This window comes from Equus asinus, chromosome 15 (assembly GCF_041296235.1).
Source record: "Equus asinus isolate D_3611 breed Donkey chromosome 15, EquAss-T2T_v2, whole genome shotgun sequence".
Taxonomy (NCBI): domain Eukaryota; kingdom Metazoa; phylum Chordata; class Mammalia; order Perissodactyla; family Equidae; genus Equus; species Equus asinus.
In genome coordinates, this window is record NC_091804.1 from 21,344,440 (window position 1) to 21,369,219 (window position 24,780).

At 41.1% G+C, this 24,780-nt stretch overlaps 1 protein-coding gene across 1 annotated transcript; it reads left to right on the forward strand.

Annotated features, from left to right (window-relative positions):
- Nucleotides 1-370: 370 nt before the first annotated feature.
- LOC106833685 (signal-regulatory protein beta-1-like) lies at nt 371-21,849 on the forward strand. The gene is made up of 6 exons (XM_014844993.3): nt 371-552; nt 2,036-2,386; nt 14,871-15,185; nt 19,242-19,553; nt 20,131-20,242; nt 20,630-21,849. The coding sequence occupies exons 1-6, from the start codon at nt 477-479 to the stop codon at nt 20,697-20,699; spliced, it is 1,236 nt and encodes a 411-aa protein (XP_014700479.2). The 5' UTR covers nt 371-476; the 3' UTR covers nt 20,700-21,849.
- The last annotated feature ends 2,931 nt before the right edge of the window (nt 21,850-24,780 follow it).

Consider the following 24,780-nt stretch of genomic DNA (forward strand, 5'->3'; position numbering starts at 1 on the left):
CTGACATTTCTGGAGTGGGGAAAACAGGACCCCATTCCCGTGAGGCCCCATTCTCAGGAGCTCTCCTCCTGAACATCTGTGCAGTTCATCAGAGCCCAGTTGTTGAAATGTTACAGAAGACTGAACACATCCTCCACTGTAGCAAAACTGCATCCCTGGGAATCTTGGATGAGGAAGGGCCCCCAGCACCTCTGAGATGGAGTGGGGGGCCCAATGGAAAGATCCTAGGCAGTAAGGGGGTCCGCCAGGGCCTCTCCAAGCATCCTTGGACCCTTATAACAGTAACTTCTTAGCTTGTGTCTGATTTCTGTTTCACAATCTAGAAGAGGAAACTGTCAAAATCCCATAGCCATTTCCTCCCGTAATAGTCACTTCCTCTTATATCAGGGAGAAAAGGCTTCCCCTCTCATCGCAGAGCACAGAGTCCTGGGTCTCTCCAGAACAACATTCAGACAGAGCAGGCTTCAGTGGCCACCATGATGCCCATCCCTGCCTCCCCGCCCCGCCTGCCTCTGCCATTCCTGCTGCTGCCTCTGCTGCTAGAACTCACAGGTAAGCACCACGCCCTCAGGCACCACTGTGCAGGGATGCTCACCTGAGTTTGGCAGTGGTACCATTTCCTCATTGGCAGTGGGTGGATGGATCTCTGTTCCAGGGCCTCTTTCTTTGTTGCCTCTTCCACTTTAAGACATTTCTCTGAATTCTTTCTTTTACAACAAGGATCTCCCGAAGAAATCCCCCCAGAATTCCTATTAGTTGGAGGGTCCTGTCCTCTCCCATCCAGGTCCAGACAGGATTTATTCCAGCCACCAGGCATTTCTTAGTAACAGGGGATTTCCAGCCCCTCCTCACCTCCCACACCTCTGACAACCTGTGAGGCTCCACGATCCCCTGGGGCCTGACCTGCAGGACCGGAGGCCATCCTGAGGGAGGAGGTGGAGGTGCAGCATCTGACTCCTCTGTCCTGCTGAAGACACAGACCTGGGAGGCAGGGCTGCCCTAGTAAAGATGGAGATGGATAGATAGATAAGTCACAAGTCCTACACACGTGATATGGAACTAGTGGAAAACAAATTTAACTGGTGCCGTTTAGACTATTAAGTCTCCAGAACTTCAGCATCCTGGGATTATATCTTCATGTGGCAGTTTCTCCTGCCTGTCCACTCCCTTCTCCCCAGAACTGACCACAGACCTGGACAGCCAGGCGAGGCACCCTCCTCCTCCCAGTGATATTCGCATCTCGGTTGAGAGGACATCTAATAAAGTGGATAAAACCACAGATATTTCTAGAAACACACCCCACCAGGGTTGACATCCAAGTTTCATCACTTATCGCCTGTTTCACTTGGGACAAGCTACTAAACTTCTCTGTGACTCCGTTTTCTTGTCTGTAAAGTGGGGATAAATAATAATGCCTTCGAATAGGGTTGTGGTGAAATTTAATCGAGTTGTTAATATATGTAAGTGTTTAGAGTGATTTGTGTTACACAGAAGTTTCTATGGAGAGTCTGGCTGTTATATCCTTCCAGGGCTTAGTAAGTGCAAATACAAACATATAAAAATGGTCTCGCTGATTCTGGCCATTACAGCATTCCCTCTGTGCCCCTACCAAGCCCATGTCCTCATTTAAAGTTTAGTAGATGCAAATACAAACATATAAAAATGGTCTCTCTGATTCTGGCCATTACAGCACTCATTCTGTGCCCCTATCAAGCCCGTGTCCTCATTTAAAACTCACAGCAGTCATGGGAAAAGGCAATGACCCCCCACGCTTGACAGAAGAGGAAACTGAAAGCAGAGGAGGGGAGCGGCCTTCCCAGAATCACCAGGCTTATCAGTGCTGGAGCCGGGCCCGAATCCATGTCAGCCTGGTGCCCAGGCCAGGACTCTCCCATTGGGCTTAGAAGGAAAGAGGTCATTCAGGCACAGTCCTAGATGTTTTCCAAAGTTTTTGGTTTCAGTCTCACAACAAAACCATAAGAGAAGTCCCCTGGGCCAGGCAGGGTACTTGGAGCTAACCTGTATTTCCTTCTAGGAGCAGCAGGTGAGGAGCTGCAGGTGATTCAGCCTGAGAAGTCACTATTGGTGGCAGCTGGAGAGACAGCCACTCTATGCTGCACACTGACCTCCCTGTACCCCGTGGGGCCCATCCAGTGGTTCAAGGGGACAGGGCCAGGCCGGGAGTTAATCTACAGTTTCAAAGGAGGCCACTTCCCCCGAGTAACAAATGTTTCAGACAACACAGAGAGAAACAACATGGACTTTTCCATCCACATCAGTAGCATCACCCTAGCAGACGCTGGTATCTACTACTGCGTGAAGTTCCAGAAAGGGAGCCCTGACGTGGAGTTTAAGTCTGGACCAGGCACCAGGTTGTTTGTGCGTGGTAAGTCCAGATCCCTGAATATCCAGCCCACTGCTCTAAGACAAATCACAAGTCAAGGCTCCCCCCTTGTTAGCTCCTGGGTCAAGAATGAGAATAGAAGGTGGGGAAGTGAGAAGTCAGGGTGAAGGAGCAGAGAGAAATGTAATCCTAGGGCCATATATCAACAGAATCCTAACCCGTTAGAACTTGACAAATGTCAAAGGCCATAAAATGAGCTGGAGAGCAGACTCCAGGGCCAAAGTGCATGAGTTCAACTTCTAACTCTGCCATTTACAAGCTGTATGACATTAGTGAGTTTCTTAAATTCTCTTGCTTCAGTTTCCTCTTCTATAAGATAGCGATAATACTAGTACTTGCATCATGAATTTATTAGGAGGATTAAAAATGTAAATAAATTTATAAATGTAAAACATTTAGAAGAGTGCCTGTAACACAATAATTATTATATTTGTGAATATTGTCAGTATTCAGGATATTAAAACTAATCAGACTTTAAAACACAATCCAAAGAGCATGGAACCATAGATTCACAGGAAAAAGAATGATAGAATTGTTGAGGCAGAAAACCATTAAAAACACATTTTTTTTTGGCTGAGGGACATTTGCCCTGAGCTAACCACTGTTGCCAGTCTTCCTCTTTTTTTTTTTTTTCCTGCTTGAGGAAAGTTAGCCCCGAGCTAACATCTGTGTCAGTCATCCTCTACTTTGTATGAGGGTCACAGCCACAGCATGGCTAACGAGAGGTGTAGGTCTGAGCCTGGGATCCAAAACTGCAAACCCGGGCTACCAAAGTGGAGTGTGCCAAACTCAACCAGTATGCCATGGGATCCACCCTAAAAATCACATTTTTGATGTGCAATATGTAATCCTTATATTTCCTAAATTTTGTCCTTATTTCTACTAGTCCTGTGAATTCTTGGATGTGTTCCTGGCTGATAGAATAATAGCTGAAGACATAGCCTGCAAGACTCCAAAGAACATCCACAAAGGGAAGCCTGGGAAGCAGAGCAGTTAGCTCAGGCCTGTTTGTATTCATGAAGCAATGATTGCAATGTTTTTTCTGTAAAAAATGAGCATGATCACTTACTCTGATGGAACCATAGAAACATACATCAGCAGAAATTTTGACTCTTTAAAATTTTAGCATGTCAGGGCAATGGAGAAACAAAGAGAATGATAGGCAGTATTTGGAGACAAAGAGAAGTCATATGATTTTCAAGAACTGAAAATAAAAAGCAAGTTGTATGTGAACCATTTGAATGTGATCAGCATGAGATGATTAAGGGCAATGTTGGATACTAGAAGGCAAGGAGTAGTGCCTTCAAATTCTTAAGGAAAATTATTCCCAACCTAAAATTCTATACCCAGACAGTGTGCCAAGTTTGCAAGATCTCCAAGAACTACCTTTCATGCACACTTTTTTTTGAAGAAGAAGATTAGCCCTGAGCTAACATATGCTGCCAATTCTCCTCTTTTTGCTGAGGAAGACTGGCCCTGAGCTAACATCCGTGCCCATCTTCCTCTACTTTATATGTGGGACGCCTACCACAGCATGCCTTGCGAAGTGGTGCCAAGTCCGTACCCAGGATCTGAACTGGCAAACCCTGGGCCACCGAAGTGGAACATGCGCACTTAACTGCTGTGCCACTGGGCTGGCCCCCATGCACACCTTTTGCTTTACCAAAGTAGGGGTTAAAGAAAGAAAAAGTAAGACTGGGAACCAGGAATAGGGAATTGGAGACTCCAAGATAACAGCCATGCAAGAGGCATACGAATGGTCACTGGGCCATTCCAAAATAGGAGGACTGAGCACTTCCAGAGGGACATCTCAAAAAGACAGAATTTCTAGAATACTAAATAGTCTTCAAACTCATGCCCATCATTTGTAACACTGTTTAACATTGCATTGAAGTATTAGCCAACGCTATTAGAAAGGAGAAAGCGATACAAAGCATAATAACTATAAAGGAAATGGGACAACTATTTCTCTTTGTAGATGATATGGTATCTGGAAAACAACAGAATCAACATTAAGCTTTACAAACAATAAGATAATTTAGTAATGTAGCATGTTATAAAATCAGTAAACAGAAATCAATAACCCTCATATATACAAAAAAAACCAGTTAGAAGATATAATGGAAAGGATGACCACATATACAATACAAAATTTAAATTAAATTAAATACATAGCCCAATTTCTACCAAAACAGTGATAAGGATTGGATTTAATCCCTCCTAAAAATCTAGGCAAACTATATGAAACAATGTTTGACAAGACACTGGATATCAGGCAACAAATGACAGTGATCTCTGAGAGATGAGAAACAAGTGAGGTGAGATCCAAGATTGCCTCTAGTTTACTCTCTGAGAAAGATTCCAGGCCTCCATGCAGGAAGAGAGAACTGAGGTAGAGCCTGGAGATCTTCCTGAGTTGATATGAAGGAGCTGGTTGTCCAAAGAGAGGAAGGTGGCCAGAATTTTCCATGTAGGGTACCAAAGACGACAGAGCTTCACAGAGAGAGAACTCCAGAGAGGTTGAGTATTCAGCTGAGTACTGAAGAGTGTATGTACATGAGGACATACATATACATGAGAGTAGGTACATGGCCTCAGCGGAAAAATCCCTGGAGTGTACCGAAGGCCAAGAATACAGCCTGCTCCAACCAACCTGAATGAAAAGCTTCATAATTCATGGGGCATCTGGTAGAGTACGCAGAGGCTTCTGCATCAGAAGACATAAAAGAATTAGCCTTAGACCAAATGATGCTGTGGTCCTGCCTCACAAAGCTTAAATACAACACGTGAAGACACCAAACTGTTTCCAGGTAATTTAGCCATGTCCCAAAACGAGCTCAAGCATATTTATAGAAAAACAAAATATCCAACACTCAGCAAAATGAAACTCACAACATCTGGAATGCAATAAAAAATGACCAAGCATGTAAGAAGCAGAAAAATACAATTTATAATGAGAAAAATCAATCATTTGAAACCCAACTAGAAAAGACAGATGATAGAGTTAAAGCGCAAAGACATTTAAGCTACTATAAGTACACCCTGTATGTTCAAGAGGCTACAGGAAAGATAGAATATGTGAAGTAGAGGCAGGGAAAATATTTTTTAAAGATCCATATTGAACTTTTAGAGGTGAAACTGCAACGTCTAGGATGAAAAACAGACTGGATGGGACCAACAGCAGATAAGAAATTGAAGAAAAGAAACTAGTGAACTTAAAGACACAGCAACAGAAACTATCCAAAATGACACACAGAGAGATAAAAGACTGAGAAAAGATAAACAGAGCATCCGTCAGCAGCAGGGAAACTGCAAGTAGCCTAATAAATATGTACTAAAGACTCCAAAGGAAGGAGGGAACAGAAAGAAATATTTGAAGAAATAACAGTTGTATATTTCCAGGTATGAAGCAAACTATGAACCCATGGATCCAAAAAGCTGAATGAACCCCCAGCACAAGAAACAAGAAGAAAACTACACCAAGGTGCATCACAATCAAATTGCACAAAATCAATAATAAAGAAAAGATCATAACAGCAGCCAGAGGAAAGAGGAAATATTAGCTACACAGGAACTAAGATAAGTATGACAGCAGATTTCTCATTGAAAATGATGCAAGACAGAAGACAGTGGAGAAACATCTTTAAGGTGCTAAAAAAAAGAAAATATAACAACCTTAAATATTTATGCACTTAATAAAAGAGCTTCAAAACACGTGACAGAGAAACTTATACAAATGCAAGGATAGACACATCCAACATTGTAGTCTGAGATTTCAACCCTCCTCTTTCAATAATTGGCAAACTAACTAGGGAGAAAGTAAAAAAGGGTCTAGAAGACTTGACCAGCACTATCCACATATTTGAGCTAACTGACATTTATAGCACACTCCACCCCAAAACAGCAGAATATACATACTTTCCAAGTGCAAAGGGACCATTTACCAAGGTGCATTGTAATATGGGACACAAATTAAGTCTCTGTAAGTTTAAAATGAGTCAAGTTATACAAAGTGTGTTCTCTGACCACTGGAATTAGACTAATAATTACAAAAAGATTTCTGGAAAATCCAAAAACACTTGGAAATGAAATCATACAGATGTGAATAACATGTTATAAAAGAAGAAATAAAAGGAAAATTAGTGAGTATTTTAAACTGAATGAACACAAAAGCACAACATACAAAATTGTGGGATGCAGTACTTAGTGGGAATTTATAGCACTAAATGCCGACATTAGGATAGAAGAAAAGTTTCAACTCAGTCATCTTAAAACTTAGAGAAAGAAGAATGAATGAAACCCTAAGTAAGTAGAAGAAAGGAAATAATAAATAACAAAACATAAATCAGAAATAAGAAATGAAAAACTACAGGGAAAAATCAGTGAAATCAAAAGCTGTTTCTTTGAGAAAATCAATAAAATTCATAAACTCCGAGCCACACAGTCAATTAGGGAAAAAAGAGAGAGAGGACACAAGCTACCAGTATCAGAAGGAAGGTGACATCACTGCAGACGCCACAGATATTAAAAAGGTTATCATGGAACTTCATGAAAAATTGTACACCAATAAAGTCAAGAACTTAGATGAGGGGCTGGCCCGGCAGTGCAGCGGTTAAGTTCGCACGTTCCATGGTTCGCCAGTTTGGATCCCGCGTGCGGACATGGCACCGCTTGTCAAGCCATGCTGTGGCAGGCATCCCACGTATAAAGTAGAGAAAGATGGGCATGGATGTTAGCTTAGGGCCAGTCTTCCTCAGCAAAAAGAGGAGGATTGGCAGTAGTTAGCTCAGGGCTAATATTCCTCAAAAAAAAAAAGAAAGAAAGAAAAAGAACATAGATGAAATGGGCAAACTCTTTGAAAGACACAAATACCAAAGCTTATTCAAGAAGAAATAAACAGGCTGATTATCTCTATATTTATTAAAGAAACGGAATTTGTCGTTTAAAAATCCTCCCACAAACAATAGTCCAGGCCCAGATGACTTCACTGAGGAATTCTACCAAACATTTAAGGAAGACATACTAACAATTCTACACAAATACTTACAGAAAATTGAAGAGGAAGTTAAGCTCCCCAATTAATCTGTAAGGCCACCATTACCATGATACTAAAAGCAAATGAAGAAAACTGTAGACTAATATCCCTCATGAACATAGAATCATTATAAAGCTACAATAACCATACAGTGTATTATTGGCATCAATGCAGACAAGTAGAACAGTGGAACAGAATAGAGATTCCAGAAAAAAACGGATACAGTGGTCTACCTATTTAGAAAAATGTGTAAAGATAATTTGGTGAAGAAAGGAGAGTCTCTTCATCAATGGTGCCAGATCAACTGGAACATTAGGAGGCAAACCAATGAACAGAATAAAAAATCCAGAACTGTACACAGTTCCTCCCCCTGTACATAAAAATAAATTCCACATGGATCAGAGATTTAAAGATAAAAAGTGAAACTATGCAAGTATTAGAAGAAACTGTGTGTGACTTTTTTTATAATCTGCAAGTGGGTAAAACATCGCCAACTATAATTCAAAATATGGAAACAAAAAGGGGAAAAAAAAGATAACTTGACCATATTGTCAAAAAGAAACTTGCTTATGGATGTGTGTGTATAATATTTTGCAAAATATAATATAGAAAAACAATCACTCCTAACATAGAGAGAGCTTCTAAATTTTTAAAATAAAAAGATAACTTTATAGAATTATGGGCAATAAATAGAAAAAGACAACTCATAGAAAATGAAATATGAATGTCTCAAACATATAAAAATGTGTTCAGCCACCTTTGTATAAAAGAAATACAAATGAAAACAACACTGGGACACCATTTCTCACCTATCTGCTTGGGCAAAAATCCAAAAGTTTAACAGCATACTCTTTTGGGGGAGCTATGGGGACACAGACACTTCCTATTTTGTGGGTAGAAATGCAAAATCATATAACTCATAAGGTGGTGAATTTAGCAACATCTAGCTAAGTTGCATATTACATATACCTATTACAAAACTACACATTACCCAGACTACATATTAAACTGACACATTACCCATGACCCAACAATCCCACTTCTAGAAATTTGTCCCAAAGATGTACTAACATAAGTGCAGAATGACTTATGCATAGACTTTTCATTACAACACTGTTTGTAAGAACAAAAGATGAGGTGCTAAATAAATTATGGTACAGCCACACAATGGGGTGCTTTGCAACTTTAAAAGGAAGTTTTAAAGGAAGAACTTAGCACACGGCTTTAGAGGAACCCATGGATACCATCAAACAAGAAAGCAACGTGTAGAATGGTGTGTTGTGTACACTACTTTTTACTCTAAGAAGAGTAGGAAGAACAAGCATATGCATGTCAGTTCACACTTTTTTAAAAAGACGAATAAACCAAAATCTAATTTAAAAAATTTACCTACAGGGGAAGGTAGGAAGAGATTGCAAGGGATAGGAATGAAACATAGACTTTTCTGACTGTACCTTGATTTAGATTTTGACTTAGTAAACACATGAACATTTTAAATAATAAACAAAATTCACAATGAAAAAAGTATCTCTAAATATCTAAATTATTAAATCAACAATGAAACTCATTTAGCTATCTATTAATTGACGGCTTCACCAGACAAAGACAAATCATTTCAAGGGACTTTAAAACATAGAATTTTACCTTGGATTCACCAAAAAGCAGACCCCAAGACAAATATTTGAGTGAAAGACCACCAATACGAAAGTGGTGAAGTCAGACAGTCAATAAAAGGTGTCCTCAAGCCCACTACCACTGTGAGCGACTGGAGCGTAATGCAGTTGGGAAATGCTGGGAATGATACAGATACAGAACATCAGTGTCTGATTTGTCCATTTCAAGATGAAAGGAGTTTGGGATAATTATATACCAACTCCCGCTCACTCACTGATTGAGAGCTGCTCCCAGAGGGTCTTAGATGCCCAGTACTTCTAGTGTGCCATGTGCACAAGCAATCTTCCATAAAAGCAAACTTCCAAAAAGGTTTTCAGGTAAAAACATGCAAATAGTGGCATTTTCAAGTAGACTTGAGTGCACTGGAATTGTAAAACTCAAGGAATTTGGGTGGGCCTTGGAGATTGTATGCTACACATAATAATGTGCATCTATATCTCCAGTGAAACAAACCTAAGGACAAAAAGAAACACAAAGAACTCGCAAACTCTCTTCAATATTTATATTGCTTGGAAATAATATTGCTGTTGGTGTTTATGAGTATTATATATATCTTGTAGGACAAAGCAAATAAGTTGTGTTGATGTCCTTGGGAACTGGAATTTTCGGTATGAGGGACAGATACAGAATAGAATCAAAGAAGTTAGGTTAAACAGCTGCATTAAATTTGAATTAGAACTATTGTTGTTAACCCATTTAATTGTTTTTCTACTAAAAAATACTTACTTTATACTCTGTTCACCAAAAAGACTTGGAAACAAAGACAACCCAATACTAATGAGCACTGCTAGGACACCAATTATGGTTTCTAAATAGCAGGTGTCTAAAAGGAACCAGGGCTCCTTTGGGAAATGACTGATTTCAGATCTTGAAGAGGAAATGTGCAAAATGAGCCTGGAATATTCTGTAGTACCAGAAATCAAGGAAGCTACCAATGTCTACCAAAGTCATATCAAAAAGACTCAGCAAATAACATAAAGGAGAATCCCACCAAGATGGATCGATTTGAGCAGTAAAAAGGATAAAGACTACAATAGATTGACATTACCTATATGTGTTAAAATCCATGATTTCATAATAGTATGAAAATAGAAGAAATTTCATTGGTCACCTTTGGAGGTGCTAAGTCACCAACTCATTGTTCTGAAATCCAAAAGATGGTAAGCAAAGGCATTTTTCTGCCTTTCCCCAATGAACTGTATGTCAGGGTAACCAAAAATAGTTGATGAGGGAAAGAATAATTTCAGTTAACGAAGACAGAAGGAATGGTAGCATTAGACAATCATCAGTGTGAAACTCCCAATGAAATGATAGATCTAGACAATAATTATCTATAGTTGTTAAAGATATTGGGCTAACGGCTGAATGGGGAACTTTATAACAAGTGGATCAAGCTGACAGCACCCAAAGCCATTAATCAATCTGAACACCATAAAAAGGGAGACTGCCGGATATTACATGTCTCAATGTAATGCAATAAAAAGTTGTGAGCACCTTCTATGAAGTAGTCTTGCAAAAATTATGAACCTGTTCTAATCAACTAGATCCTCCATTTCCAACTACAGGCAATACATATAATAATAAGCAATTAGGAATTATTATTAATTATTATTAAATTTTTGTGTGATAATGGCATTTTGATCATGTTTTTAAAAATTCTTAACTCTTAGGTATACATGTGGAGGTAGCTGTGAATGAACTGATATAGTGTCTGGTATTTGCTTTAGAATAACCCAGTGATGATAGAAGTATAGATGAAACAAGATTGGCCATTTGTTGATGACTGTTAAAGTCCCACGATGAGTACTTTCTATTTTTATGTGTTTAAAAATTACCATAATACAAGGTTTTTTATTTCATTCCAAGCCTGTGTATCCTCCTGAGAAGTCTTTCCACACTCCCAGGTATACAGTTTCCCTAAACTGAAGTCCACTACAATACTTAGCAGTTTCATACATACTGGGAGGAGTTATACATATCTGACAGAAAGTTTGGGGGTGAATTTATCATAGATTCCTAGAAAACTAAGCAAATGAAAAGAATGAAACCACACACCTAAAAGAATTAGAAAAAGAAAAACAAAAGCCAAAAGTAGTAGCAGGAAGGAAATAATAAAGACCAGCATAGAAATAAATGAAATAGAGACTAAAAAAAAAAAAAAAAAGAAAAAAGAAAAGATCAATGAAACTAAGAGCTGGTTCTTTGAAAAGATAAGCTAAATTGACAAATCTCTGTCTAGGCTCACCAAGAAAAAAAGAAAGAGGGCTCAAATAAATAAAATCAGAAATGAAAAAGAAGTTCCACCTGATACCAAGGAAATACAAAATATCATAAGACACTATTATGAACAATTATATGCCAAAAGTTGGACAATCTAGAATAAATGGATAAATTTCTAGAAACATACTATCTTCCAAGACTGAATCATGAAGAAATAGAAAATCTGAATATACTGATTACTAGTAAGGTGATTGAATTAGTAACAAAAAAAAAACTTCCCAACAAACAAAAGACCAGGACCAGACGACTTCACTGGTGAAGTCTACTAAACATTCAAAGAAGATGTAATACCTATCCTTCTCAAACTCTTCCAAAAATTGAAGAAGAGAAAACACTTCAAAACTCATTTCAGGAAGCCAGCATTACCCTGACACCAAAATAAGATAAGGATACCATAAAAAATACAATTATGGGCCAATATTGCTGATGGACATAGACACAAAAATCCTCAACAGAATATTAGCAAATAGAATTCAACAATACATTAAATATATCATATACTACAATCAAGCGGGATTTATTCCAGGGGGCAAGCATGGTTCAACATCCACAAATCATTCAACATGATAGACCACATTAACAAAATGAAGGATAAAAATCATGATCATCACAATAGATGCAGAAAAAGCATTTAAAAAAAAAACATCCATTCATAATAAAAACTCTCAACAGTGTGGGTATAGAGGGAACATATCTCAACATAATAAAGGCTATATATGACAAACATGCAGCCAACATCCCGCTCAACAGTTAAAAGCTGAAAGCTTTTCCTCTAAAATCAGGAACAAGACAAGGATGCCCCCTCTCACTACCTTTATTCAATATAGTACTGGAAGTCCTGCCACAGCAATTAAGCAAGAAAAAGAAATAAAAGTCATCCAAATCAAAAAGGAAGAAGTAAAATTGTCACTATTTGTAGATGACATGTGCTATATATAGAAAATCTTAAAGACCCAACCAAAAAAACTGTTAAAACTAACAAATGAATTCAGAAATCTGTGGCCTTTTTATACACTAATAAACCATCGGATAAAGAAATTAAGAAAACAGTTCCATTTACAATTGCATCAAAAAGAATAAAATATCTAGGAATAAATTTAACAAAGGAGGTGAAAGACTTGTACGCTGAAAACTATAAGCTGCTGATGGAAAAAAACAGAAGAAGACACAAATAAATGGAAAGATATTCCATGTTTATGGATTTGAAGAATTAATATTGTTAAAATGTCCATATTGTCAAAGCAATGTACAGATTCAGTGCAATCCCTATGATAATTCCATGCATTTTTCACAGAACTAGAACATACAATTCTAAGATTTGTATGCAACCACAAAAAATCTCACATAGCCAAAGGAATATGGGCAAAGAACAAAGCTAGAGGCATCCACTCCCTTATTTCCAACTAAACTACAAAACTATAGCAATCAAGAGAGTACAGCATTGGCATAAAAACAGAAAGACAGATCAGTGGAACTGGAAAAAGAGGTCGGAAATAAACTCTCAAATACATATACATGGACAATTAATTACTGGAAAGGAGCCAAGAATATACAATGGGGAAAGGACAGTTTCTTCAATAAGTGGTGCTGCAAAAACTGGGCAGCAACATGCAAAAGAATCAATCTAGACCACTAGCTTACACCATACACAAAAATTAACTCAAAAGGGATTAAAGACTTGAATGTAAGTCCTGAAACCACAAAATTCCTAGGAGAAAACATAGGTGGCAAGTTCCTGGATATCACAGAGCGATATTTTAGCAATATTTTTTTGCATCTGATTCCAAAGGCAAGGGAAACAAAAGCAAAAATAAACAAATGGGACTACTTCAAGCTAAAAATCTTCTGCAAAGTAAAGGAAATCATTGATAAAGTGAAAAGTCAACTTACTAAATGGGAGAAGATGTTTCCAAATCGTATATCTGAACAGATTTTTTTCCCAAAGAAGACATAGATGGCCAAAAGGCACATGAAAAGATGTATAAACATCACTAATAATCAAGGAAATGCAAATCAAAACCATGATGAGATATCACCTTAGGCTCACCAGAAGAGCTATTATCAAAAACAAAAAATAAGCATGGGTGAGGAAGTGGAGAAAAGAGAACCCTCATACACTGTTAGTAAGAATGTAAATTAGTGTAATCACTGTGGAAAACAGTATGGAGATTCCTCAAAAGTTTAAAAATAGAACTACCATACAATCCACCTATTCCACTTCTGGGTATTTACACAAAGAATATGAAAACACCAATTCGAAAAGATATATGTACCCGTATTTCATTACAGCATTATTTATAATACCAAGACTTGGAAACAACCCAAGTGCCCATTGACGGGTGAATGGATAAAGATGTGGTATATATGTACAATGGAATACTACTCAGTCACAAAAAAGAATGAGATCTTGCCATTTGTGACAACAAGGATGAATCTTGAGGGCATTAGGCTAAGCAAAATAAGTCAAATAGAGAAAGACAAATACTGTATGATTTCAATTATATGTGGAATCTAAAAAACAAAACAAACAAACAAAACAAAACAAACTAATAGATACAAAGAACAGATTGGTGGTTACCAGAAGGAAAGGAGGTTGGAGGGTGGATGAAACAAGGGAAGGGGGTCAATTGTATGGTGATGGATGGTAACTATACTTATGGTGGTGATCACTTTGTACAGTATACAATCATCAAATTATAATATTGTATGTGTGAAACTTATGTAATGTTATATACCAGTTTTACCTCAAAAAAAAATGATGAGACCTTTAGAAACTCTCCTGGGAAAATAAAAAGCTGTGCAAGAAAGGAAATATAATCATGACGTATTACATGGCTCAGTTGTGAACAATGCTCCTTTGGTGATAATAATATAAATGTTTAACTCTGATAAAATAAAAGATTTTGAAGTGTCTATGATAGGAGGATGTGAGGAGGGGAAGTGTGAATGGCAGGTAGAGGGATTTGTAAGAGAGTTAAGTCATCATCTTCCCTAGAAGTAGGTCTGCCTATAATACATAAAACTGAAAAATAGAGAAATAACAGTACAAGCATGTTATTTAGAAACATAGAGAGAAATGTCCAAAGAATCAGGTAAAATACTTAAAAGAGATTGATCTGTCATTTTTGCAAGGAGAGGAAGCTAGGGGTATAATGTTTTTCATTATACACCTTATATGACTTTTATACAATGCATCTTGGGAAGGAAGGTAAAGACAATGACAAGGTTGGATCTGCATTTCAGCACGATCACCATGGTCTGGTTTCTGAGTGTGGGCGGGAAGGTTGAGAAGCAAAGTCAGTGAGGCCAGTTGGCAAGCTGTTATGATAAGAAGAGTCATTAAAAAGTTATGAAGAAAAGAAAGAAGACATGAGAGATTGGGGAAAGTCCAGGGGCTGAACCATAAGGGCAGGAATTGTACTAGAGAGTAACTTACTGTCTTCATTTCTCTCTCTCTCTTCCTTGCCTTGATCAAAGCTAAGCCCTCTCTTCCAGAGGTCTCTGGCCCCTCCAACAGGGCCAGCCCAGGACAAGGAGTGACTCTAACCTGCAAATCAACTGGCTTCTTTCCCAAAAACATATATCTGAAATGGTTTGAAAATGGAGTGGAGCTTCCAGCCCTTCAGACCGACATCTTCCCACCTGGAGACGCTTTCTCTTACACCGTCGTCAGCACCACCCTGGTGACTCTTGCCTTCTCCTCACTCCACTCCCAGGTCACCTGTCAAGTGGCTCACAGTGAATTGCAGAGCCCCCTCAGTAGCCATGTGAACATCTCCAAATTCCTCCAAGGTAAGGATCTCCCACCCACCCAGAAGGCCAACCCTAGGTGACCACCACGTGTTCCTGCTTGGAGCACTTCCCCTGCGTCTCCCTATTCACTCTTCACTCTTCAATAAGCCCTACATGAGGTGGTATGAGGTTCTCTATCTTATATGACCATCCTCTGCTCACACAATGCCTTAATCGGGTCCTTCTTTTTCAGAGCTCCCTTCTCTCTAGTGTATTTGAGAGGTAGAAGCTCAATCATTCATTCAACAAGTCTTTCTTGAGCATCTGTTGTGTGGCAGGTTTATTCTAGGTGTTGGGGAATCCATGATAAACAGAACATGTGTGGTTCTGCCTCGCTGAGTTCACAGTCATGTAAACTCCATCATCCAAGATGCAAACAACTATATGGTTATGACTTCTGATATTTGCTATGAGAGGAAAGAACAGAGTACTGAATGAACAGATGAAAACAGGAGAAATCTAGTTAACTCAGGAATTGCCTCTTTGAAGAAGTAATGTTTGAGCCAAGATATGAAAGATGAGAAAGAGTCAGCCAAGCAAAACGTAGAACGTTGCTGGCAGAGAATGGGGATTTGTGGAGAGCGAGGCATGTTTGAAGAGCAGGGATAAGGCTCGAGTGGGTTAGTGTGAAGAAAGTGCGTGGAAAGGAAGAGGCTGGAGAGAAAGGAGTAGGGATCAGAACATACAGGGCTGCCAGGCCACAGCAAGGACATTTCTGCCACTTGGACTCTCCACACGGACTCTCAACACAATTGTCCAAACCACCATGCCACGACTGCTTTGCTGTCAGTCACTGCCTTTGAAACAAGCTTCTTAAACCCACCTTGGCATCAGGGGAGGGAGCAATGCAGACAAACCTAAGCCTTCACCTTTCTTGCTCTGACACATAAAGCCAAAGCCCTTTACTGTTGTGTTGAATCAGACTTTGCAGAAATATGGAACGACAGGCAAAGGAAACGAACCTCACTCCTGTGTAAGTCCATCCGCCCAGGCCTTCACAAGGAATTTGCTAAGGGATCTGTACTCTCCTTAGCCACAGCATCCCTCCTCCCCCACCAATGACATCAGCATGGCAGAATCCCACTTACTTCCTGCAGATGGTGGATTCCTCCCAGGGGTCCAGAGCCCCAACTCTCCTTCTCTCCAGCTCCAGCCAGAGACAACCAAAGAGCACCCATTAATAGTATCATAATCTCCACACAACCCACCCCTGCCTCATTGCAGACAATATGTGGTATGATTGTAAAGAAGACTTTAGCTCCTCCTTAACCAAATTCCTCCAGCCCAAAGTGGGAGTTGGGCTTTGTGTAACCTAAAGACACCATGTGAGAGCTGCAGCCTGGAAATGGAATTCTAGCCTCCACCTCGAGCATCCCAAAGAAGCTGTTAGCCCCTGCTTCATCAAGATGAGGAAATCAAGGTCTAGACAAGAGAAGGGACTTGTCCAAGGTACATGACTCTTTATTAGTGAGCTTTAATTTGAATCCAGTAACACACCTCTTCAGAAGACCATCTATGACCTCCCTCCTGTAAGAACTCCCCAAGCAGAGATACCAGAGAAGGACAGGGTCCCCTTCCCCAAGAGGGGTGGTTCAGTCATGATCTGCCCAGAGATGGGCATTGTGCTGCTCTCTCCACTTTCTCCAAACCCTTGGCTCCTCCTCCCTCCCATATAAATGAAGAGACTCCATAAACCCAGTCAGCCAAGCCAGATACCTGTTCTCACCCAGTCCATCACCAAGTTCTATCAAATTTCCTTCCAAAATCTCTTCTCAGCTCATACATTTCTCTCTACTGCCACTACCCAGGTTAATACCCAAGGGCAAGCCATCATTACTCTTACCTGGATGCAACAGCCCCCTCTCTCATAGCCACCATGACCATCCACAGTCCATCACCCAACCTCACACCAGCCAAGGGCATTTTATCAAGGAAGCCAGCTCGTGTTCCTCCTTTGTTTAAAACCCTTCCACATCTCACCACTGCTCTTACAAAAAGGAAACAAAATCCTTACTGGAATGTTCAACAGTGATCTTCACCCATTTTTGTTCATTTAACCCTAAAATAATTGTGAAGAACCATGTGGCTCATAGTATATTTTAAAGTTAACATCTAAAATTGTTCATCGTATGCTTAAATAGCTGCAGAGCACATAACTCGTGGGATATTACAAATGTTACATCATTCTGAAAATACTCAATGGAAAAATAACATCATACTGATTTGACTTCCACCATCATCCACTTCAACGTACATAAACTAGCTCTTCTTTATAAATCAGAAATTTTATGTCATTCCATTTTCTTCCCAAATTTGTATTCCCATGCTAATTCCAGGGAGAACTTTGTCCCAGTGTAGCATATTTTATATTTGAAAGTCTTTTACTGACCACAACATCATCCAGTCATAGAGGACTATGAGAACACAGAGAACTAGCACAAAAAATATATACATGTAAGGTGAATTTCTTAAAGTTTTTTCTCAAGACCATAAGGCTCTAAGTGTTAAAAAAAAATTCTTTTGGATTGAATCACAAAATTGATCAAAAGAACCTAAATATTTCACAAATTTTGATAAATCATTATTAAAGTAACCATTAAAGTGTAAACAGAAATGCAGTGCGCTAGATGGGGGAGATTATGATGCTTTGATTAAAGCTGGCTTTCCGGCCAGTGATATTTTGAACTGTCCTTTTATTTCAAGTCCCGAAGTCTTTACACCAAGGGCAATGCACCATAGCTGATTCGGATGTGTGCAGGAAGGCCTTTCTTTTGTAACATGGGAGAAGGAGAAATGAGAAATAGCGAGGAGGAGAAGGAAGCAACCTCAGTGTTCATTCTCAAGCAGATCAACTTCAGGAAAGAGTCATATGAGAGTTCGGCATCTGGAAATTAGTTGTATTAAACCATCAAGGTATGTCTCCTTAGGATGTCCTTGTGTCCCCCCATCAGTACGTGCAGCACCAGTAAGGGCAGACAGGCTTCAAAGTGGCTATGAGTGTGGCTTCATCCCGCCCACGCTTCCCCTCACTCACTTTGGTCATCTTTCGACCCTTGGAACATGCTAGGCTTCACCTCAGAGCTTCTGCCCAGGCCCTTCCCTCTGCCTGAGATGCACTTCCCCACAGCCAACCTCTCCCAGTGCCCTCCGGCCTCTGAAGCTCCCCCAGCCCCTTTGCCTAATGCTCCAGTTACCAGGACTGCATAACAAATTATCCCCAAACTTATTCCAACATTCTAAACTTAACCCAAATCCCCCAAATTATTATATTCACATATTTTGTAGGTCAGGAATTTGGACATGGCCTAGCGGGGATGGCTTCCTTCTGCTCCATGACTCTGGGACCTCAGCTGGATGATTCACAGGCTGGAATCATCTGAAGGCTCCTTCACTAACATGTCTGGCCATCAGTGCTGGCTCTCAGTTTGGGACGTCAGTTCTTCTTGACATGGGTCTCTCCTTATCATCTTTCCATGTGGGCTAGGTTGGGCTTCCTCGTAGCTTGGTGGCTGGTTCCAAAGGTGAGTGTCTCAAGAATCCAAGGTGGAAGCTACATCAACATATCTGACCCAGCCTCAGAAGTCACAGAGTGTCGCCTCTGCTACACTCTGTTCATCAGGTGGTCACAAAGTCCTGCTCACCTTCTAGAAGAAGACTCCCCCTCTGCTAGGGAGTGGCAAGGTTCTGGAAGACATTGCGGGGCTTGCTGTGGCCATTTTTGGAAAATACAATCTGCCACATGTAGCTAATTCCTCTTCATCCTTCATATTTCTGCTCAAAGTTCACTTTTTCCAGACACTCCCCCTAACCTGCCCCACCTCAAGACCAGGTCAGATGCCCCTGTCTAGGCTCTCAGAACCCCTATGGGGTTGTGTGACTGCTTTTTTCCTCCACGTTATTCCCCCACAGAGTGGGAGCTCCATGAAGCAGGGCCTGTGTCTGTTTTGCTCGCTGCTGTATCCTGAGAACCAAGTGTAATGCCTAGAAATGTGAGATGCTTCTTGAGCATCTTTCGTGTGAAGGAAGAAAGTAACAAAGGAAGGGCTGTTGTTTCAGTTGTACCCACAGTGAATGTATCGACATACCACGTCCCAAGTCTCCAGGCGGTCATCCTCATCTGCCACGTGCAAAGGTTTTACCCCGATGGCATACAAATCACCTGGCTGCAGAGGAACAGATGCTCCAGAACCTGTGAGTCCTTCTCCCCCACCAAGAACCCAGATGGCACATTCAGCCAAGACAGTCATATCCTGGTCAACGCCTCAGAGCACAAAAACCTGTTCACCTGCCAAGTGGAACTTGAGGCTCAGACACTGGTCCAGGCCAGCGTGCAGCTGAGCGAATTTAGAGAAGTTCAAGCAAGTTTGGGTGAGTAAGGCTGGAAAAACCAAGCAGTTCAAGGCTCAGACCTGGAGACAGACAGGCTGGGTTCAAATGCTGGCTCTGCATCTTCCTCATGTGTGACCTTGGGAAAGTCACTTCACCTTTCTGAAACTCAGTTTCTTCATCTAGGAAATGGGATGGCATTTATAGCAAGTTCTTCAGAGAGTGATGCCTTAGGTACCAAACAGCAGTGAGCGCTGCTGTCATCACACAGCTGCATCCTGATGACATACCATTTACCAGATATGGCCATGAATAACTAAGATAATACAAAATATCTTTCCCCAAGTCTCACCCATCCTCCCAAAAGCCATTCAGTTTCAATTACTGAGCATCTATTAGATACTTTCCTCGGGTGCTCCCATTTGATACAAAAACATGACAAAGTTCGTATTATAATTCCCCTTTTAAAGGTTAGGAAAATGAGGTTCTAAAAGGTGAGGTGACTCTTTCCAAGACCAAGGTGCAGTCTTAATACCTGAGTCTGCAATGGGGCTGAGCCTGCCTGGGGGTTGAGTGATGGAAGCAGGAAGCAAGCTCATCCTCATATCTTGTGTCACAGGTGCCAGAGCATCCAGCCCCCTCTTTGGGACCCTCCTCCTGCTTGGCTGGAAGTTGTTTCCCTTGACTGCACTTTCCATCATCTATGTCCTCAGGAGGAGCCTCCTTTCCAAGTAAGGGGGACCCCAGATAGGAGTTGGACTCCCAGGGGTAGAACTTCAGGCCAGCAGGAGGCACTGTGAGGTGAAGCCACAGGATGCTCCAATTTCATCTCTATCTGAACGCATGTTGAATCCAGAGAGTTCCTGAGAGTTGCAGCCCCAAATCTTCAACCTTCCCCTCTGCCTTTCACAGCTCCAGTTTGAGGATAAAGGGGGAGCATTCAAGGAGGGAGAGAAGGAGGGAGCTAGTGTGGAGAGAGTGCTCTTGAGGTGGTTTCTGAGCAGAGGTCTGAGAGGAACAAGCCCTCGCCCCAGCTCCCTGCTTCCTCTGTGGGTCACGGGCACTACAAGGCCCTCCTCAGTGACATAGGACCCCCAGTCTCCTCCTATCTTTTTCAGGAGGACTCACCCAGGAGGGACACTTGCCATGATGCCAGTATCTGCTACCCCAGCTTCTTCTGCTTCGTAAGCCTTCTGAGACCTGTCCATCACTGACAGCCCCTCCCTGTCTCCTGTAGCCCCCAGAGTAGGTGACAGCCAGGACCAGGAAGGTCAGTAGTGAGAGGTGGGCTCTCACATCCCCTGCAAGAAAGAAGCTTCTCTCAAGATTCAGGGCACGAAGTCAAGACTCTGAGCAAGAAACCAGCAGAGGCAGGACAGGCTCCTGCCCAGGGGGAGACACACACCTGCCATTCTGAAAGCCCCTGCCCAGCTCCTCAAGGAAAGCCCACTGTGGGCACAAAACCTTTACAGCCCCATCATTCAAACTTGGTTAAAGGAATCACTTGTGGCCAATAAACATGTGAAGAGGAATCCAATCTCATCAGCAATCAGGAAAAGCCAAAGCCAAACCACGCTGAGATGCCATTTTGTCCCTATTCAAACAGCAAAAATAAAAAAGCACCCGGCTCTTTCTTACCTTGCTGATGGGTGTGTAAAGTGTCACAGCTGCTTCAGAAAACAGTCTGGAAAATTTTAAGTTGAACATTCACATACCCCATAACCTGGCACTTCCACTCTTGGGTTATACCCAAAAGAAACTCTTGCACATGTGCACAGGAGATACGCACAAGTACCTACATGGTAGCATGGTTTAAAATTAGAAAAACCTGACAGAAATCCAAATGTGCATCTAGAGGATGATGGGCAAATGATTTAGTACAATCACAGGATGGAATGTTGTACAGCAATAAAAATGAATGAACTACAGCTACACACAATAATATGGATAAATCTGAGCAAAAAAATATTAGCGGTGAGTAAGTCCCAAGGGTTTCATGCAGCATGATATTCTTTTATAAACCTAAAAAACAGCTAACAAGTGGCCTTTGGGAATACACATAAATATGCTAAAACCATATTTTTTCATAAAAGAACAATGAACTCAAGATTTAAAAGAGTAGTTGCCTGAGGTGGGAGAGCGAGAAGGATGAAAAACGTGGGTACATCTAGGTAGATGGAAGTTAATATCAGGATTCTAGCTTCATTGCTGGGTGGTGGCCTCACGAGTGTTTATATCATTATAAACAAAAAAGATAGAATAACAATATAAGATTGATAAATAGGTATGTAAGTAGGTAGGTAGGGAGACAATGGAAGATTGGAAGGGATACATGGAGAAAGAAAGGGAGAGAAAAAAGAGGCAGGGAGGATGGATGGATTGATGGATGGATGGATGGATGGATAGGTAATTAGAGTAATAAAAGAGGGTCATTCACGTATCAATGATGAGGGTTTCATGAAGCAAGATTTATAATAGGTAAAGTTCTATGTACTTAAGATCCAAAGGAAAAAAATAAATGAAAGGACATTACCTAGAGAACCCCAAGATCCCTTCCTATTATGTCAATTGGCGATTCTACATAAGGAGGAAAACACAGTTAATGGGTGCACCATGGGTCTGGAACTTCACATGCTTTATCTTATTTCATCCTCATATGAATCCCACAAGGTGGACACTCTTCCCCAATTTTCAGGTGAGGGATTTAAAGCAACCTACTCAGTGTCACTCAGATAACAAGGGGTGGAAAAAGAAACCCGGGTTCAAACCCAACTCTGCTCAGTGTTTTCCAAGGAGCCTCGCTGTATATGGTTCTAGGGACAGGTGGGGAGGTCCTGATGCATCCTCATCCTACAGCTTCCTGACCTCTCAGGCCTGCTGTTCTGCACTCAAGCCCACTCTGTGCCTCTGGGCGGGGAGAAGGAAAGAACACTTATTTATACCTTCCAGGTTTGACAGGTGGTCCTGGAGTAGATTTAGGGTTATGCCTGAGCCCCTATGTGACCCTGGTGAAGATCTGGGGGAGGCAGTGAGGTCCAAGTGCTGGAGAAAGGATCTCTGAAAAAAGATAAATATACCCAGGGAAATAAGCATCCTGCTGTATTTGATTCACTGTGGCCTTGAACCTCTGTAGTCACAGAGATGGAGGCACTGAGCCCACCTCCATCACCCCTCAGACATGAATCTCCTCTTCAACATTTTCTATTCAAAGCAGAGCAGCTTCAGCCTTAACATCTCCAAACCTGACCTCCAATACGGGGAGCCTCGGGGATGTGCTGGCCTCCTTCTCCCTCACCTCTGTCCTGGAAGCAGGACCAGGACAAGAATGAGGCAAGCAAAGTGTTCAGGGAGCAAAATTTAAAGAGACTGTTTATTAGCGTTGAGCAAGGACAGTGTCAGCACTTGTACAACCTCAACACCTCACATTTCGAGTCCTAGATGCCCTTGGTCTCCAAGTCCCACGAATTCTTCTCCCTCCCATTAATCTTCATGGTTGTTCAGACCCTCACTGGCACTTACCTAGATCGTTCCAACTTCCTCCTCACAAGTCTCCCTCTGGAGTCTCCAATCCATACACCACACAGACATCAGAATAAGCTTTTAAAATTTTTCTCAAAGTCTTTAGATAGTTCCTAATTCCCTAAATCATACCTCAAGAGGTGATAGGGAATGGCCAAGGTGTTACATACTTTGAAACAAAAAAAAATAAAATGAAGCAGCCAGAAGTGTCCCAGCTTGGACATGAAGATTCTTCATCCCTTTAAGGAAATAGCTCATGTCCCAAGCAAGCCCAGTCCAGAGCTTCCACACAAATAATTGCTCATTGCAAAGGAGGTTCTGTCTTTATTCCACAAATATTATTGAGCTTTAAACTACATAACAAGCACTGTGTTAAACACAGAGAAAGCATTGGTGAACACGGGAATAGATGGTCCCTACCCTTGTGGAGTTTACAGTCTGGTGAATACAAATAGAAAGAAATGATGGAGACAGAGAGGGAGAGAGATAGGAAGAAAGAAAACAAATGTGATGAGTGTACTGAAAAGACAAAAAGGTAGACAAAATAATGCAGATTGCAATGACAGAGATCTCCCAAAGCATTAGGAATTAAGAGGCTGCTATCTAGAAAGAATAGTACAGAAAGCCTTTCTGAAAAGGGAATATTTAAGCTCATATCTGAAAGTCTCAAGAGCCTGGGGAAACACACTCTTGTCACAGGGAACCCACTGGCCCAAACCCCAAGGTATGAAGGAGTTTGGGATGTTCAAGGAAGAGGAATGGGGCCAGTGGGGATGGAATATGAGAGTGATGGTACATGGAACAATGCTGTGGACATGGGCAAATCACACAGGAGAGAAATGTGTGGAGACAAATGACACAGGGTTATCAGCCAAGGTAGGGAGTAGGGATGTTATTCAGAGAAGAATGGGAAGATGTTAGAGATTTTGAATCCACAGAGTAAATGACAAGATCTGATTTACATTTTGAGAAACCACCATAGTTTCTATGGGGCAAAAGGATTAGAGGAAAGCAAGTAATCAGAAAATTCAGATGTGAAGCTACTTCAGCAAACCAGAGGCAATGAAGGTGCCTTGAGCTGTGACGGTGACAGCAGAGTTGGAGAGAAATTGACTAATGGGAGGTGTATTTATGGGTGGAAATGAGGGGACATGTTTGGGGACTGAATGTGAAAGTAATGAAGAGGGAGGAATTGGGGATGGCTTCCTGGCTAGGCTGAGCAATGGATGAGATGGGGAAGACAGGTGGAAGAATAGCTGTGGTCGTGGGAACTAAGGGTTCAGTTTCGAACATGTTAAATAGATTTGTTTGTTGGTCTTCCAAGTGCAGATGTGGAGTACGCAGACAGACATACACATCTAGAGTTCAGGAGAGGAGTCAGAGCTGGAGAGATACTTTTAGAGTCACTGAGTCTGGAAAGCAGGTTGCAGGGCATCCAATCAGCTAAAATAGCCAATGTTCCTTTTCCATCCTTCTCGCCTCCCCAAAGCCTTTGGATACGACATAGTCTCCAGGCTCTGGTATAGAAGGGGTACTTATGTAGGCATGGACTGGAAGGAGAAGCAGAAAGACAAAATGTTTTCATTTGCCATGGTGGCATGATTGTAGATATATTTTTCTTTTACATTTTCATATGATCTCTGCAGGAATTAGGAATGTCCCTTTTGTCCCCTGTCACCTTGAGCTATCCTGGAGATTTTCAGGAGACTGGAGACTGGGGAAAGGACTGCAAAGAGAGTGTCTTATGGGG

What these genes read in the sequence shown, in the direction of transcription:
- LOC106833685 (XM_014844993.3), top strand. Translation starts at nt 477, where the DNA reads ATGATGCCCATCCCTGCCTCCCCGCCCCGCCTGCCTCTGCCATTCCTG. An exon ending in TCTGCTGCTAGAACTCACAG is followed by an intron (nt 553 to 2,035) that starts GTAAGCACCACG and finishes ATTTCCTTCTAG; the next exon opens with GAGCAGCAGGTGAGGAGCTG. An exon ending in AGAAGTTCAAGCAAGTTTGG is followed by an intron (nt 19,554 to 20,130) that starts GTGAGTAAGGCT and finishes CTTGTGTCACAG; the next exon opens with GTGCCAGAGCATCCAGCCCC.